This window comes from Vanellus vanellus (genome assembly GCF_965231255.1).
Source record: "Vanellus vanellus genome assembly, chromosome: 3".
NCBI classification, from domain to species: domain Eukaryota; kingdom Metazoa; phylum Chordata; class Aves; order Charadriiformes; family Charadriidae; genus Vanellus; species Vanellus vanellus.
Window position 1 is genome coordinate 58,474,035 of NC_138907.1, and position 19,180 is coordinate 58,493,214.

The following is a 19,180-nucleotide window of genomic DNA, read 5'->3' on the forward strand; positions in this document are numbered from 1 at the left end:
CTAGAGAGAAGGAATCACAAGCTCTACCCATCACTCAGGATAAGATAGTCTGCCTTTAAGTGAAGTCAAGAAGACTGTCACAAGTGCTCTGTAGTCTTCCGTTTACAGTACCGATCTGGTAGGAATAAAGACTTCAGTCCTAGTTTCTGCTCCAATCAATATCTAATTATTTTACACACAAAATGCATCAATGTTTCTTTCTACTTTCTTATGCGCCAGTTGGGAGTTGTAAATCTGCTAGTAAATCTAGACCTAGTTCTCACCAACAGGATATGTGTGTCGCACCTTATGCATACAGGCACTCCTACATCTGGAGTTCATGTATGCATCTTTAATTAAAGATTTGGAACTTTATCATAGTTACCATGCAGTATTTCCTAGAAAACAAAGCTGATAAATGTATTAAGTGGTTCTATGCATTTTTTTTTTACATGCATTGGTTCAAACTGCAGTCTCAGATATAATAAAAGAAGATAATAAACTCACAACAACCTGTTGATTTTTATATAGGATGCTTAAATAATGCATTTCTATAGCAAACTTACTTTGTTCCTATTCTCATTTCTTATGCTAATTTTAATTAGAAGTCTGAAAATAAACACCCCTAAATTCATAGTAACATTTTTCCTTAGGTTCCAATTTCTTATTTACTGGTATTTCTATTTCAAAAGCGTTCTGTGTGTATACACACACGCATAGGTACAATGCATGACGGGATTATGTGGCATGGAAGCTGCAGGTTTTGTATTGCTGTATGTATTTAGCATGGTAAAATGTAGTCTAAAATAAATGTTAAAAGTCATCTTTACCCACAGATACAAACATATGCACATATATCAATAGATTAGAAAGGCAAAAGTTTTACTTTGCTTTCACAGGTCAAATGTTCTAAGACGCTGTTAAATAAATAGACAAAACCAGTAAGATGCCATTCATACCATGTAATGTTTAGAAAATCATTAAACTGGAGTCAATCAAAAACGTAAAGGAGAAACTGAGCTGAAGCCAAACGGAGACTGAAATATCAGCCAAACAATATTGTAATGATTCTTTTAACTTTTGACTGAAGAACAGAAACATCCTTTTCAAAAACAATTCATATAACTTGGCACTTGGCTTCTATAGCTTTTTTTTTTTTTTTTAAGGGATATTCCTAAACAATTTTTTGTGTTTATTAATAAGGGCCAGAAGGGCATGAGAACATGGAGGTATACGTGGATTCCCTCTCCCATGCCACATGTAAGTGAATAAAAAATATACAGATTAGTGGTGGGGTCATTTATTTACCACTTACTTCTAATCACTCAAACAAAATAGAAATTTTTTATTCTCTTCAGTAAGCTATTTGACACTGTACTAATGTTTGAACTATTGTTTAAATGAAAACTGGAACTAGAAATAGCTCATTTTTTAATGCATACCTTTCGAGAGTGGCGCATCAGTATCTTCTCAGTGGAGAAAGTTAAAAACTGCAGTTACTTCTGGCCCAGTCAAATTTACTTTTTAAGAGGACTGCTGCAGCAATAATGTCTCATATGAAGGTAATAAAGTCTTTTACTCAGCAAGTAAGAAAACTGTTTATCAGTCATGAGGAAACAAGTTGTGGTGTCTTTCATGATCTGAAAAGCAGTTGCATTTTCTGGGTGGTGCTCCAAGAAGCTCCTTTGCAGACAAATGTCTACATGTGTTGAAACGGGCTGACAAACAGCAACGTTCAGGATAGATTCTTTTTTTCACTTTCTGAAATAATTTCCATTAAAGATTCATAATCAGCATATTCTCTCAGAGTTTGTATCATTTCATCTAGCATTTCTTCCCCTAGCATGAAACACTCAATATGATGCACTGATCTGCTTATCCTGTGGTCAGTAATCCGATCCTGTGGAAAGTTGTATGTTCTGATCTTCTCCGATCTTCCTTTAGTCCCAACCTATGAAAGAAGAAGAGCCAGTTTATCACCTTTTTATAAAAAGGATGAAATATTGATTAAGCATCTAAAGCGAAAGTTTTCTCTTCCTCCCATGATTATCCAAAATTTGCTATAGTTACATAGCGCTTAGACCAGTTCAGTAGCTGCCATAATTGTTCTCAAACATGTAAAAGAATAATTTTACTGTATCTTTTTCTAATACCGTTACGGTTCTTCATGCTCTATTCCAGTTTGTTTCACTAGATCTCTACAATTTACATACTACTGAAATTTTAAGTCTGGCTAATAGATGACCTTTATTGCTCAAGTAGAATGTAATTTTTTTGCCTTGTGTAAGTCCTTCTTAGGCTCCTGTTCCTCTGTATTTCCATTTACTATTTGCAGTTCAACACAGGAGTTACCCCAAGAACATATGCTTATACAGAATTATATCTTTATTAACTGAAACCTACTTGAATCTTTCGAACGCTGTTTCTCTTCTTGGTTTCTTCTTCCAGTTTGGCGTTGTATAGTTTAGCAGATAGCATTTGCATAGCCTTCTCTTTGTTTCTAATTTGAGATCTTTCTTGCTGACATTCAGACACGATCCCTGCCAAAAACATCGTGACACTTAACACTTAACAGTAACACATACTAAAAGGGTTTTGCAATTGCTGGGAGATTTTTATTATGTTACAATAAGCTGTTTCTTTCTTCAATACATATTTTGGACTGTGACTGTAAAAGTCCAGGCTTATTAATGTCTAATGATACACTTGGGAGAGAAGTGCAGGCTGAGTTGTACAGGTGCTTTAAGCCGTAAGACAAGAAATTTAATTTGATATGTTGGACAACAGGTAGATAATGAAGTAAAAGATACATGATGTGATCTGACTTACAGATGACACCTTTAATAATTGTAATTTTTGGCCACAGTTCCAGGAAATTTAGGATTTAAGAAACAGTAAAATACAGGAGACAGTGAGTATATAGAGTACAATCAGAATATACAAAAATGGGCACTGTTTTTTTTAAAAAATAGGTGTAGTTTCTCCCCCGAAAACATACGATTCAAGTTAAGATGAGAAGTGAACAGCCTAAGAAAGAGTAGGGAGAAGAAATACAAGAAGATAGCACAAGCTAAGTTGTTATTTGGATTTATTTTAAGTAACTCTGGTAAGATTACAGTATGCTTTTTACATAGTATTACTTTATGAAAGACTTGTTTGCAAACAACTTTTTAGGTCTCAATAAAGGTTTATAAACAGAGTTAGGATGAGAGAAATAGAAGAAGTAATAGGACAATTGCAAAGGAAGAGAGATCAGAGGAATGAAGAAGGCAAAGGTGGAATAGGAAGAAGTCAGGAGATAAGGTGAGATATAAACTGCTCCTGTGAACCATCTCTAGTGCGCAACCACAAAAAAATTTGCAATACATTTTAAGATTTCTATAACAAACACCAATAACTGCCTTCAGCAAAAACTAAGATAATTTGCTGGTTTTAGTTTGTGTTTTTTTTTTTTTTTCCAAACACGCAGGCAATCCAAAACTTTTTGAATCTGGAGTACCTTTTTGTCACCGTATCTTGAACAGAATTCTATCCTCTCCACTGTTTACCTTCTGCTTTACTGAGGTGATGCAACAAGTGCAGAATGGATTAATGTCTTCAATAAACATGAAGAAATGGGTGGCAAAAATCTGGATACGTGAAGATAAAGAGCCCTTGGGATTACCTGAGGCTGTAAAGCCTGACTAATGCTTGTGGCGGAGAAGAGGAAAAGTTAAAAAGCAATGAAAGTCAAGGCAGCTGTTGTGGATTGCTCAAAGGGAAGTAAAAAGCTTAGGAGTGGCAATAAATAAAAAGCTACGATAGCTAAAATCAGGTAGCATTTGAAAGTGTATCTTATCCCTCCTGCATTTCCTAACCTGAGCCCTGGGGATGGGCCTCCTAATTATGTGTGTCACCTACAGGAAAGGAGCCAGCAGACAAATGGAAGCTGGCATAATGAGTAGATGCAATTAAAAGCAACATTTTAATATGGAAATAGAGCAATCTTTCTTTCAGAGACTAGTCAAGAAAAGGCAAATCATCAGACTTTAACCTACTCTGTTTTTCAGTTTCTTTTCCATTATTCGAAAGCTTAAATATAACTTTTTAATAGAATCTAATCTGGATGCTTTTAGAGTGTCATGCTTGATGGCAAAATGGGTATCTTACCTACCAAAGCCAGTAGCCTTCACTATTACAAATTGGAGCGGGGATAAGATGGTGCATTTACAGTACTATAAACACATATGAGAACTACATGAAAACTCTGCTCTACTGGTGTCCAAGTTTGAAAATAAAACCATTGTTTCAGAAGAAATTCTGACAGCAGTTTTGCAATTGTAGATCTTGTACTAAGGAAAAAAAATGAAGCACCTGTTGGAATATGAACTATCCGTACAGCACTGTCTGTGGTATTGACATGCTGGCCTCCAGCTCCACTAGCTCGCTTTGTTTCTATCCGTAGATCTTTTGGATTAATTTGCAGCCTCATCTGTCATAGGAGACAGAAAAAAAAAACCACACTAAAAAAGAAAAGAACATATTTATGTTGTTTCTTTCTAAACAGATGTCAGATATGCATAGTTGGTTTATTTTCTAAGGCACATTCAGGCAAGATCAAACTTTTTGAAGTTTATGAGAAGTAGCTTGCATCCACTTATAAACATATTAACAAATCCTTGTAGCCAGATTGGAATGCAGCATGATGGAAGCCAGGAAGTCAAATACTAGCTTAAGGCATAACCATCCCTTAATACTAATCTTCCCCCTCTTCTGAAAGTTCTATACTCTCTTCCAGCAACGCTAACAAATATTTGAACTTGACCAGATGATAGTTTTTAGATAAAAGGGAACATAATGCCTTGGCTGGCTCTGGAATGGGGCAATGGTCTCTGGGAGGAAGGAGCGAGACAACTTCAGGAGAGAATAGGAAGGATAACACCTTTGACAATTTGCTAGGTCATCATGAAACAAAGATCAAAACAAAGCTTTAATTCTTAGTCAGTTGTTTTTAAGCCAGCAAATACGGTGAGAATGAATTATCACCCATTCATTTTGGAAGGGGAAAGTGAGGACACCACAAAAATTGGGAAGAGGAGCTGCTAAAATAATTCTCTATGAGCTCTGCAAACTAATTCAGTCTTTTGTTACTTTGTAAAAAATGTAAAGTTTTCCACAAAACATGCAAGACACAGTCACAGTGAATTTTCAAGTTACAGTGAACTGCCAGTGACTTTCTTAAGATTATGAGGAAATCCAGAAATTTCAACCCCCTAGACAAAAATAAAAATAAACAAACAAACATGACTTAGTTTAAAACTAAGATTTTAAAAAAATCATTACGAGAGAATAACAACAGAGACAGAAAACTCTTAGATACCACCAATGCAGCATGTAAAAATATTGCTCACGGTCAAGTCTGTTATACCAGAAGATAAATATTACCTCAGTGGGTTGGGGTAGTATTGCAACAGTCATTGTGCTGGTGTGAATGCGTCCTTGTTTTTCTGTCTTTGGCACCCGCTGAACACGATGCACTCCTCCTTCAAATTTCATGTACTTGTACGCCTCAAGACCTGCTATACTGGCAACTGCATATCTTAGGCCACCTTAAATATAGAAGAAAAACAGATGTAAAGCTGGAAGAAAAACTGCGGGTACTATGCTGCTTTATTTCCAACAGTGTATTTAGACATTGCCATTTGTTTCCTAAAATTATGAATTTACCATTTAAATACTTAGGCAGAATTATACCAAAAATGCATGAAAACTCTTAAAAAACAAAGCCAGACATACATACTCACACACTATCTCAAGTAAAGGACTGTCAAATTCTTTTTTATAGAGTCCAATTCAATTTTTTATACACATAAAAAGGTTGTCTACGAACCATGTACATACATGTACACATACTATCACAAACCACAGCAGAACTCTAATACCAGCAGTAAGTTTACATAAAGATCAAATCTTGAAAGCCACCTTTTATTGTTAGTTCAGAACCTTATCATTCAATGGGAAAAAAACCAACTTTCTAACTAAAGGATGAGTATTAATCACACTCTTCTTATTATCCATTCTCCTCTATGCACCCTACCCATGTCTCGTCTCTGTTCTTTAATTTCATTTTACTCTTTTGCTCTCCTGGAGCGAGCAGAACTCCAGCTCCTGCCCCTCTCACCAACACATCCAGCAAAATGCTTGACAGCAATATACTAAAACATTTAGAACATAGGAAGTTCCGTTCAAATACACGGAAAAACTTCTTTACGGTGAGGGAGACAGAGCACTGGCACAGGCTGCCCAGGGAGGTTGTGGAGTCCCCTTCTCTGGAGGTTTTCAAGACCCGCCTGGATGCAGTCCTGAGTAATGTGCTCTGGGCAATCCTGCTTTGGCAGGGGAGTTGGACTAGATGATGTCTAGAGGTCCCTTCCAACTCTGAAAACTCCGTGATTCCGTGATTCCGTGAAAAACTCGCACTGAACAGCTTGGAACTTGGAAGTAAAGCCCAATACAACCATGGGTTTGTGGCAAGAGGAGTTTGTTGCACTACTGGTTTATAGCATTCTTGCTCTTCCGTGTTTGCTAGTGTGCAAACCCTTCAGTCACGTCAGTATAACTGTTTGAAGGATCAGAGAAGTGATGGCACTATAAATTAATGTAATTTTTCAGCTGTTTTGGTTTTTAATCCAGCTCAGTTCTCAGATCACATTCTCAGCACGGTGGATGGTTTGCTAAGGGAGTGATTAAAGAGGAGATAGGCGGCCTTGACAGAGTATGGCTGTTGAAGTTTTGCAACCTGAGACCACAGCCGAAGAAAAGGCACATATTTCTCAGAAATACTGTTTTAGGCTATCTCTAGGAAATCAACCTTAGGGACAAGATAGCAGCTTTTTAAGAAAGGAAAATGAAGCAAACGTAGAATGTGAAAATGCCCTGCAGAGCAGGAAAAAATCATCAGCCAGAACATAGGCCAGGTTTTTCACTTCCTTGGAGAAGGTTTGCAAATGTTTTCACGCTACAGAAATTTAACATTCCCTCATAACTTTACTAAAACGTATTCTTTTACAGTTATGTTTGTGGAAAATAGCCTAAGCTGCCTCTTCCTTTCTCTTTCATCTCATTTTTGTCCTTCTGACTTTTAAGTTTTCTTCTACTTGTACAAATCTGTACCACTTTGATTCAAATGCACTGTTCAACATACCTACTCCTTCACTCATTTAATTTGTAGCCATTACCTACTATCAATTCCGTAAGATAAATCCATCATGTTTAGAATAAATCTGACCATAAAGCATGTAGTTTAACAAATACGAATATCTGTCAGAATCCTCGGTTTAGATCAGTAAGTTTCATTCTAACAGGTACTGTGAAATCTTTCTACTGCTATGCAAATGCTATTCAAATCAACAAAGGATGTCTTCTTTACTCTAAAAGATTCTTATATAAGCTAAAATAATTAAAGTATTTAAGTAATACAACTTACTTACTCCTTTACATAAAAAATCAAGTACTAAGAAAATCATAAGCAACCTCTGCACATGAGGAAGAAGCCAGGCTAAGTCAGGAATAAAAATAATGTGAATGTCCACAAGGCTATGGCACTACTGGCAGGTATTAATTACGTGATAAGCCGTTCATTGCAAAAGCTAATGTTCTGTCTTTTCTCCCTCACTTCTCCCGGCATTAATAAATATACCACAGGTACAGTCTGTCACATATGTGACACGTTCAGGAGAGTTAAAGTTTGTAGCGATAACACTGTGCCTGTGGCACCGCAGTGCTTAGCATGAGATGATCGAGAATCTGGTTCAAAAGACAGGCGTTTAGGTCATACTGCTTCAAATCAACTATTACCAACACAGGTTTAGTATGAAATGCAGCCAAATCCAAGGAAATTTCAACAAACCATTTACCCCGGCAGACATGTCATTGGCCTGTCAAATATAGTTAGCTCTTACTAACTATAAGCTTGCCCCTTTCAATTAAAACGTCCCTCTCTATCCTAAAAGCTGATGTGCAGCCGACAAGGGTGTGAGTTTGCACTTGTTTTTTATGTGTCGTCTTATACCCAGATTGAGACAAAGTCCCATATCTGTGTCTCTGCCTGCCGCTACAGAGGCGGTGGATAAATAATGACATGTGGATTTGTGCTTTAATGTGCGTGCTAAATCGCGAATGTGCTATTTTTGCACAGTCGCATCCCTTGGGGTAGGTCAGTAAAGCCAGCTAAGAGTGGACTGAAACCAATTCTTTGGTTTGTTTAACATTCACCTTGTTCACACATGCTCACAGTCAGATTTCAGCCAAATTCTGGAGCTCTCTGAAATGAGGGAGTCTGACATTTTAATGGAGGACCTTGCTTTTGCTCATGCAGTCCATAAAAATGGAGCGTGGATGGGATGCAACAGCTTAGTGCCACCAGCAAGCATCCTTTTACTCCATTCTTGCTCAGCACAGCAAAGGCGCTTTGAACCTGAGGGTTCAAACATGCCATCCATAGTGCCCCTACTTCCCGATTTATTTCTAGCTCCTCGGTTTTGACAGTATGTGGTCGTGCAAGCAAGATCAAAAAATACACTGCAAGAGGCTGACAAAGGTTAGGGCTGCCTTTATTTTTCTCTAAATTTACATCCTACCTTCCTAAAGATTCATTTCAGTGCACAGGCAAGCCCTCAGCAAGACAAGAGTTTAAAATAAATACGTATCCATTAGAAACCTAGCAGTTTCAAAGAGAAAATATGGCTGGATATATACTAGGTTAATGTATTACTTCAATTTCCCATTTAAGGCATTAAAGAGAATGCTTCTGAGGGTGCGAGCTCCTTGTCCAAGGACTGAGCTTTCACCAAAGCTACCCCTTTCACCAAAAGGGTAGTCAAGCTCAACTCCCTTTCTCTTCCAATCACAGGACGGCACGTTGAGTCAGACCAGACTTAAAAATATCCAATAACAGAGAGGTTTTAAGCCAAAGCAGTGGATTGATCCATACTGTGGCCTCAAAATTGCTGGAGCTGAGAGAGAGAAGGACCACACAGCTGGCAGCTGGCGGGAAGGTGGGACAGCCCTTGTTTAAGCTGACTGTGAAACTGTGCTCTGTAGGTGAAGCTGTATGAGACTGCTGAGGTCCACCTCACCTATGTGTTGCCTCAGTGGAAAGGGCAACTGTCCTCTCCCCCTAGTACATGAAATAAAGAAGACCCAGCCTCTTCACCCATTCTGTTTACACCCATCTAACCCACGCCATGCTTATTTCATTTACTTAAAAAAAAAAATAGTAATAATTAATAGATTTCTGTTGGCTTTGAAGGCCGAACTGGCTCAGCTCCTGGCAAAGCATTTGCCTGGTCATGAATGGGGGTAAACATGACTTTCCTCTTTCAGCAACAAGCTGCACCATAACATGAAGCTTCTTCTTGTCCCTACCTTTGCTTGAACTGTGCAGTTTATTTGACAAATGACCTCTTGAGCATAAAAAAAGGTTTATTAATTGTAACAAATCTAGATAGCCGATACTGAATTCAAGCATCGTTAAATTAAAAAGAAATGTATATTAATTGAATTGACAGCAGCGACTCAAGAAGGAGATTCTGATAACGTGAAAACCTGAGTTCATGTTCATCAACTTGAAAAAAGCCACCTGCCAAGAACTCTAAAGAATGTTATTCAAACATTTTACATATCTAACACTTTTAAAAATCAAATTCTATTAAAGATTTTAAAAAGCCAGAAGTGTAAGTGAAATCCATAGTGAGTTAAACTGTATCTGCATATCTCAAAGGTGAAGTGTGAATACTGACAACAAATCAAGCCTGTACTTAGATTTTCAAGTTCCCAGTTTGTGATGTCCAACTGTATTTCTTCCATAGAGTCCATTTTTCGAACCTTCTTTTAATCCCTCAATACATAACAGTGAATCAAAAACTGTACTTAGGTAAGAAGGGTCTTAGGGCACAGAAAGACCCTCATTAGAAGGGGAAAGTAGGTCACTGACATGAGAAGCTCAACTGCGAGAGTTGAGAGTATTTATTTTTTTCAATTTCTACACAATTGAGACCGAAAGGCTTCAAGATACCTGAAAATACCATTGAGTCCAAAACACGGCATAAGTAAACAGAAGAAGTGTTATAAGATGCTTCACATTTCTCAAAGCTTTTTAAAAATCTCTCCGCAATTAAGTGTTGACTGAAAAAAAGATTGCAGTTTTTCTGAGAGACTGCACACCCTAACATCCTAACTTGCCTCATTTCTTCTTCAAAGTTTCACTAAGAAGGAAAGAAAATGCTGATGAAAGTATGAATAGAGGTAAAGTTTCACAACCAATCGGAGCTAGGAGCAGTAAGCTGCACAAGCGCCCATCTACCGATCCATACCCACTATGTCACTATATGACATATACATCACCTCCACAGGAGTATGTAGGTAAGCAAAACGTACTAGCTTTACTCCCGACAGCGTGGATATGAGTAAGCCTGCAGAACTGTTAACACAGACAGACTTAGCAAATCTAGCCTGCTGAGAAACGCGGCTAACGATCTGTCAATCAAAACCCCAAATCCCTGCCGCTGGTTGGGCATGTTTTGGATTGCAGTTTCACAGTCGGCTTAAGGTGACTGAACCTCTTGGTCTTGGCAGGAGGTCCTGCTCACTACCACCACCAGTAGCCACACACTTCTGCCTCCAGCATCTATGCGAGCATTTCTCCACTTCTCTTGTGCTGGATCACCTGAAAACTAATTGGGGGGGGAGGGAGGAGTGGTGTGCCATTTTTCCGTTGGATTGACTTGGTGATGAGACTCTGCAAAGATGCGTAATCACAAGTGCCAATGCACAGAATTCAGCAGCAACCTGATCTTTGTGAAACAACTTTATACACTAACTGGATTAAGCTAAAATTAACTAACATGTGCCACTGCCTCAGTTTATTGTGTAAACCTACCAGCCCCCATCTTTGCAAAGAAACCATTCCATGAGATGCAGTGAACCAACTTCACAGCTCATCATCAGAAGATCCAGTTTTTCTGCCTCCTCGCATTCAGCCCCACTTTGCTGCTTATCTTATGCTGGCTCTAAGGCTCAGGAGAACTGACTTACCACATAACTAGGCAAAAAATTATCCCAGTCATAAAAAGCAATATCTTTGTCAGTTTTAATGAAAGGACATAAAGACAGGCAAAAAAAAAAAAAAAAAAGAAAAAAGGTAGGACTGCTTAGACAGACAGGGAGGCAGTAAGGGAAGAAGGAGAAACATCTCCTTTTACTGGCATGAAGCTGTTAAACTGATTACCTGTGAAATCTTAGTTGAAGACTTTCATAAATAATTAGATCTCTTATCTCTCCTCTGAAGGTCTCAACAATTCCCCCCCTTTGCTCATCCATTGGCTGTTACAGATGAGCTATATCCAAACATCCCACTACATTATATAAATCCTCAGATCACATTATTTCAGATAAATTCAAGATGTTTTAGATTAAACCTCAAGAACAGTTTTAATTATACCGATCCCTCTCCACCAAGGGATCCATAATAATAAACAAACTTTCAACCTGCCACCAAACTGATCTATAAACACTAGAAACGTTAAGTAACTAAGTAGAACAGCAAATAAAAAGTATATGTAATCTGTGTTTGTAAAACAGTAAAGATAAACCAACATATCTTCACTACTTTCTGAATTTTCTTCCACCAAGCACTCGGTTTCCTTTGTACTTTTTGAAACTACTGAAAGACAAGTTTTATTTCTTAGTACTTTGGTATTTTAATAGTACTTCTGAAATGGAATTTCATTCTCAAATACAGAAGCTGAGGAAAACTGTACTCAGACATTCATACAATCTTCCGCTTCTAAAATTAAGTCAGTGCAAATCAGCTTCCTGTAGTCAGGAAATTCAAGTGTCATATGAACGAGTGTTTCAACTTAAATTAAAAAAATTACAAAGATTAAGTATTTTCATTACTGACCTATTTCACTGGGAAAGTATTCTAGTATTTCAAATTTCCACTGTTTATAGGCAGCATATCGTTGATACATGTCAAATATCTCCGAAGTGAACAGCATGGCTTCCTGCCCTCCAACTCCAGGGGTTACTTCCATGACAAGATCGCTCTTGTCTGTTTCTTCTGAGGGAATCAAAAGCAACGCTATCTGCGAACACAAAAACACCCAGCTAAGACTTCCCTCTGATGCTGCTATCCACAACTGAGACAACACAAAATGCCAGAGGAGTCTGTAATCAGTGTAGGCTGCGTTCTCCTGCACTGGCCAGTGGGTTGCCCAGAGGACAGGCTCTTCATGCCTCCTGCAGCGGAGCAGCCGCGGTCAGGAAGAGGTGGTGGGGAGGGACACTGCATTGCAGGAAGGGTCCCTGTGTCTGTGTAGCAGGCGCTACACAGGTCTCTCTCAAGGCCTGAGAAACTTCACAGAAGTTTTCACCTATCAAGAGCACTGCCACACTGGGACACCACAGGAGACATGCCGGTGTTTGCCAGACCGCTGAGCATCTCCCTGCCCAGTGCATTCCCTTTTCACTCAGCCTCAGCTGCAGAGCTAAGCAGCTACGGATGTTCAGGAGCACCGTCCTTCAACAAGAACTCAGATGCGTTATTCATTTATTTATTTACAAAGGAAGAGACAGCCTTATATTGACCCGTGGAAGAAAGATACACTAGAACAAAAAAAAACCCCTATCACAGTTTTGCAGGCTGGATCAAAACTCTGGATGATTTGCAAATGCTTTTCAGTGATCTTCCTTCACTGGCATTAGGTGATGTTTCTTTCCACAGCTTCTCTTTCTTCTTTTGGCACAATCATGCGTATTTACAAAAATATTTATAAAGTGACTGTGGTATTGTTGTTGAAGGAATAAAGAATGTGACAATACCAGCTTCTACTTCACCAGTAACATTAAGAATAGGTAACAGTTTGTTAACGAATAGATCATTATTTTTGTCAAATAACAGATACTATGTAGAACCTATACAAGGTAGCAGTCTAAAGTAGTTACATAGTATTAAACTATTTTTTTTTTCAAAACACTAGTGTGTGATACTATGCAAGTTTAATGTTTCCAATAGATAAAAAGATTGACATCCATAAAGACACACCCAGACAGGACAAACTATAGCACCTACTTGTAAAGGTGTATTGATTCAAAGAACTTCAGATAAAAGTAGGCACTTACTTACAGGCTGTCTCTACACCATCTGCATTTTTTATTTTCCTTAGATAACATACCTTAGGTGAGGAGTATAACTGGCAGGGAGTGGGAGAAGAATTTATTGTATACATCTTATTTTGATGAGAAGGCAATTTGGCTTTGTTTGCTTAAAATGGCAAATAAATAGAGGCTTTTAAAAGGGATTTTAACCTGGTGTTTCAGTTCAGCGATCTCTTCTTCACAGGAGGCGATTTCCATTTCTGCAAGCTTCCGGAAATCTTCGCTCTCATCTGAAATATTTGAGTACGGTTAATCCTCAGACTTATATCAGTGCTGCTCTCAGAAATACCTTCTGAAAAATAACCACATAAAGAACTTCCTCTACAAAAAAAAAAAAAAAGACAACAACCCCAAACCACAAAAAAAACCCACCACCAAAAACCCACCACACAAAAACCCTCCTACACACTAAACCTGTCAGAATATGAGATCAATAATCTGTACAACAATCTGTAACGAAGACAAAGAGTACGTATTAAGAGTGTTTTCTGATACTGTTCAGGTATGACACGTGGTAAAATCTGAAATACAAGAAATTCCACATAAAAATAAAAAAACCCAACCCAACAAAAAAAACCCAACAATTGCTGTGCTGGTGGTCCAACAGCGGCATAAGTTGCGCAGAGAGGTTGTGGAGTCTCTGTCCTTGGAGATATTCAAACCCCAACTGGACACAACCCTGAGTGACCTGCTGTAGGTGACCCTGCTTGAGCAGGGGTTGGATTGGATGACGTCCAGAGGTCCCTCCTCACCTCAGCCATTCTGCGATTCCAAGAAATTACCTGCTCTATTTCATTGTCACAGGAACATCAAGGATTTAAAGAGCACAGCAGCGCCACAATTGACACCCTTCATTAAAAGGACTATTACCCCTATCATTGTGTGCAAAAATTTGAAGATAGTAGTAGTAATTTCAAGTATTTTATCTCTGTCAATTTATTCCAGAACAGCTGCAAAACTTCTAACACATCACTAAAAACAAAGGTATGGAGGAATTCTTGCATAACAAGAGGAACTTGTAATTTTGAAGTGTAACTTGACTGATCAACACTAATGCTTTACAATTAAGACTTGTTTTTCTGTGGGACAGTTTCGATATGTTAAAATGTTCCTTTTTTTCTGGTCAATATCAAACTTTACCCACACTCAAAAAAAAAAAAAATCAACATCTTAAGCAGCCTCTGATCCGTGCTGATTCAGCTCACTCACTCAGAAGAAGAAAAATATTACCCCAAAAAGGAAAAAATGGGGCGGGCACAGGAACACATAACTGCCCGCTCAGCAGCAAGAGAGGAAAAAGAAAGATGCTAGACTTCTTTCTTCTGTGTACAGCAAGCTTTTAAACACGTTCAGCTGAGACAGGAGGTGCACTCTTACAATAAAGCCACAGCTTTTCAGCACTGTAACTGCATTTAGTCACTAGCGCAATTTTAAACAAAAATTTTTGACTTTACGATTTAGGTTTAACATTGGTGAATTAACTCCCCCCCCTCCCCGGTCACCTGTGTAAGAAGGAAATTAAAAAGATAATCATGCGTAAACTGGTTTAAACATCAAGCATGCTCTTTACCTACAGCTGGCATGCACGGTTGACTACCTGACTAACCGTAAGTCTTTAAACATGTAAACTTGATCATCCTCAACTATCTATATTTCTTAACAATAACTACTGATCAAGGGCTAGTCATTAAGGCCAACAGAAGGAAGCATAAGAATTATGGAATTGCAAAGCGATTACAATCAAACCAGCTATTCATAATGCAATAATTATATGATTAAGAAATAATCTATTTAATAGCAGTTGAATGCTGTAAGGTAAAATGTAACATGAGCTCTAAAATTAGCTGAAAATAATATATACAAATATTTTTAAGTATGAACTACAGAGGTGCTCAAAGTTACTGACTAAGCCCTTCTAATGACTTCACTTTGCTAAAGTTCTAAGCCTGGTTTTGAGGACACCGACTTCTTCAGCAGGTTCTGAAAGGAGAGAAAAAAATTCCTCCATTCCATTTCATTCAGTTAGTTTGCGTCATTAATTAATTTGTTCAAAGGAACCACTTCTCCTTTTTCACTCTGAGGTGGGGGAGAATGAATAGAAAAAAAATCATCTGCTTTCAGACGGTGTTTGTCATCTCCGTCAGCTGAAATAACTGACTACAGTTAGCACTCTTATTTAAGCAGTATTTAGAGGAGAAATAAGTATTAAATGATCTAGGGGACATTTCATGATCTAGTGAATGTTTACTAATCTTAAAGTCCTGTTTTTCTGCATTTTTGGTTTCTAACCACTATCAAAACAAAGTTTGATTTGGGGGTAAAAAAGTATTTGCCGTGTGGCAACACTAAAAGTATGCAGCCTCTAACACAACCCAAAGGTAAATCAGAGTGTGGGGGCAGCACGAACAGATGTGAAAGTCGATGACTGGTGAAACGGACGCCAGCCGGTGTACCAGCCTGTCTTGACAGCAAGAAAAAAAATCCACTAAAAAAGAAAAAAAAAATTTCTACCCCTGATTAATTATCTTTTTTACAAGGGCATGTAGTGATAGGACGAGGGGGAATGGCTTTAAACTGGAAGAGGGCAGGTTCAGATTGAACATTAGGAAGGAGTTTTTCACTTTGAGGGTGGTGAGGCACTGGCACAGGTTGCCCAGAGAGGTTGTTGAGGCCCCATCCCTGGAGGTGTTCAAGGCCAGGCTGGACGTGGCCTTGGGCAACCCGGTCTAGTGGGAGGTGTCCCTGCCCACGGCAGGGGGCTTGGAACTCGATGATCTTCAAGGTCCCTTCCAACCTAAGCCATTCTGTGATTCTATGTGAAACAGACGCTGTCATGCTGCTCTTCTTTCAAGCACCAGCGCCTCCCGCGCCCGTGGATGAGCCTTCCCCACTCCCCCGCGGCCGACACCCACTGGTGCCCCGACCTCTGCTGAGGAGCTGTGCTTGCCTTCCGCCGCGGAAGCTCTGAGCAACCTGCCCGCCACTTCCCCACCCTCTCGGCGTGTCGCCGCCCTCCCACCACCCCCACGCCACGCCACGCCACGCCACGCCACGCCACGCGCCTGCCGCACGCGCAGCCGGCACCCGCACAGCCCCGCCCGCCCCCCTTGGGGCGCTCCCCCAATCGCGTCGGCGTATGCAAATCACCCCGCCACCACCCCTCCAGCCAAGCAGGAGCAGAGGGACCCCGCCCCTCGCGGCCCCGCCCCGCCCCGCCCCGCACCTTGCTGCGCCAGCTCCCGCGTGTCGCGCAGCTCGCGCTCCTTGTCGCGCAGCCGCTGGATCCGCGCCGCCAGCTCCGGCCCCGCCCCGCCCCGCGCCCGCGCCTCCAGCAGGCGGTGTAAGGAGGGGGCGGCGAACAGCTCGTCTAAGCCGGGGCGGGCGCTCAGGCCGCGGCGCGGCTGTAGCCCGCCTGTCCCCGCCGCCGACGCTGCGCGGGGGCTGCGAGGCGGCAGCGCGGCAGCCCGGCAGCTTTGCGCCGCGCGCAGAGCTCGTGAGAGCAGCCGCATGGCCGGATGGGGCGGGAGGTCGGGCGCCCTTCCTTCGCCAGCCCTGCCCGGGCCGGAAACACCCGAACGCCCTCAGCCGCTTCGTTTCCGGAAGCTGCCGAAGAGACTCGGTGCTGACCTCGGGAGCAGTCGGAAATTGCCGGCGGAAACGCACGAAGGGGTTCGGCACCCTTCGGCTGACGGGGCTGCGCCCTGGGGCGAGCGCGCTTGTGATTGGCCAGCGCCGACAGGGCAGGGCGGGGCCAAGGGGCCGCCCGCCTCCCTGCAGGCCTCAGCGGGGCGGTGGTTCGGCGCGGGGCGATGTCTTCTAATTCCTTCTGACAGGAAAAAAAGCCCCAAACCTCCCCAGATCCTCCATAGCGCGAGGTTAAAGCAGGGCTCCCGGGCTGAGAGCCCGCGGGGGTGCTGAGGCGGGGGTTGGGGCGTTGTGGTGTCCCCCGCCGCCCGGGCCGGGCCGAGGGACGCGGGGAGTGCCAGCCGGGGGGTGGGGTATCCAGGTGACTGATGGCACAGGCCCTTTCCTCTCCCTCCCGGGGAAATTTTCAGAATTAAAATACCCCGAGGAGGAGGAGGAGGAGGGAGGACGACGACGACGACGGAAGGCTGCCTCCGCAGCAAAAGCAGGGGCAAAATTAAGCATTTAGAGGAAAAGGAGGAGCAAAAAGGGCAATGGAAAGAGCCTTTGTGTCAGAGATGAGTGGTGCGGCTGAAAGACTGTGCCTTTACAAAATCCAGATCTGAGTACAGTGTCTTACGTCAAAGTTTTAAACTGGAATGCGGCGAGGGCGCAGTCACTCAGTAAATGTGGTGTGATGGGTGTTGTGGGCTGATCCTGACAAATCCCCTCTGGCACGCAGACGGGGTGGCATGGTAACCTTCTTTTACATAACATCATTAATAAGATTCTTGGCTAAACTCAAAACAGTTTGAAGAATATACTTTATTGCAAAAATGTGCAACTATCCATAAAAGTTTATTAGGTAGCATTTTATGTTACAGTCATTGCAGGAGTCAAAAGTCGGGTCTTTGCTCTTCTTCTGTCCTTGTTCATTCATGCCTAAACAGAAGTAGGTGAGCATGCTTTACAACTAAATTGCGCTGGTGGAACAACAGTAACTTCCATAGGATACATCATTAGTAAATTGTTGTTTTCATGAATGTAATATCACAAAGAAGAGTTAGGCTTGCACACCTACGTGGTTTTGGTAGTTAGAAATGAAAACTTGGAAGTTTTGTTCCATTGTGGGAATCCAAAGGCAATACGGTCAACATGCGAATTTGTTATTTGGAATGTTAAACATTAAAATGAATGGTTGGATAAAAACATTTTCCTATGATTGTAAATGCACCACTCTGAATAAGGTTTTGGCAAAATACACTGTAGCAATAATTTATAAGTAAAATCACACTCGAAGAGCTTTGTGGAGAATGCACAGCCCACAGCTAGTCTGGCACTGATAAACATCCTAGACTGTTGCTTATGAAATCTTACCCACCAAAATCTTCCCTTGCACTTACTGCTGCCCGCCTATGAAGCTCCCTGAAACCTTCTTTCAGAAGGGTAAAGGAAAAACAATCAAATTTATACATTTAATAGACCAAATATTTTGGTGCTCTGTAACAATGAAAGAAATTATGAGTCTTAACGGCAGCGGGAACCCTGCTTGTGAGAGAAGTATGCAGAACTCAGGAAACTGAGAGTAAGGGGTGATTTAATGTAAAGCTTTTGAGAAGAAAAAAGGTAGTGTGAGTCAGTGACTGATGGTCAGCCTTTGAATTACCTGCATTGTATCCCCATTTAAAATCGGAAGGATGGATTTCCACAGCGAGAGTTTATGGATAAAGGAAGGGGCAAAATCTGGCTCTTGGTATAACGTTAAAGTAATACCAGACAATGTTTCTGTCAGTTTTTTTTCCATCTGATTTTGGCACCATTATTGCTTTGTTCATTCATCCCACTTGTGTCACTTCTACTCCTAGCAGAAGTATTTGGGGCCTGCGTGAACGGGGCTGATGTTTTGTCACTGCAAATGTACTCAGGCTGTAGGTGGACCTTTGTAACTGCAGCCATGTCCCAGGATGTGCTACAGTGCTACTCTTGGGCCCCTCAAAAAATAACAGCATCGTGGGCTGAGAAAAACCCCATTTTGAAGTTGGTAGTTAGACACGGTTCAAATCAATTTGGAGCAGATGTTGCAGCTGTCTTGTCTATGAGCAACCTTAATTTTTTGCTTTGTTGGATTTGATAAGGACTCAGGCTGTGTTGACTGGGTTAACGCTGTCGGAAGCAGGCTCACAGACATCGTAGAGGTGTGAGCTCTACTCGTTGTGGTGTAGAGAGTCGCTGAAGTTAAGAGACTTTCTTGTAGCAGCTTTGATATTGCTTTTGAATTGGCACTGTGGAATACCCATGCTAAATGGCTGTTGCAAGCACTTACTGCATACAGAAGCTGCCGGTTCCTGAGTGGGCTCGTGGCGTGGTCAGGCCAGCAAGC

The 19,180-nt window shown here is 41.0% G+C and overlaps 1 protein-coding gene across 1 annotated transcript; it reads right to left on the reverse strand.

The window, feature by feature from the left end:
* Positions 1 to 541: 541 nt before the first annotated feature.
* Positions 542 to 16,685, reverse strand: MTRF1L (mitochondrial translation release factor 1 like; the record flags this gene model as incomplete). Its single annotated transcript, XM_082481747.1, has 7 exons — positions 542 to 1,930; positions 2,383 to 2,519; positions 4,333 to 4,450; positions 5,404 to 5,567; positions 11,921 to 12,104; positions 13,327 to 13,406; positions 16,400 to 16,685. The coding sequence occupies 7 exons, from the start codon at positions 16,683 to 16,685 to the stop codon at positions 1,715 to 1,717; spliced, it is 1,185 nt and encodes a 394-aa protein (XP_082337873.1). The 3' UTR covers positions 542 to 1,714.
* Between the last annotated feature and the right edge of the window lie 2,495 nt (positions 16,686 to 19,180).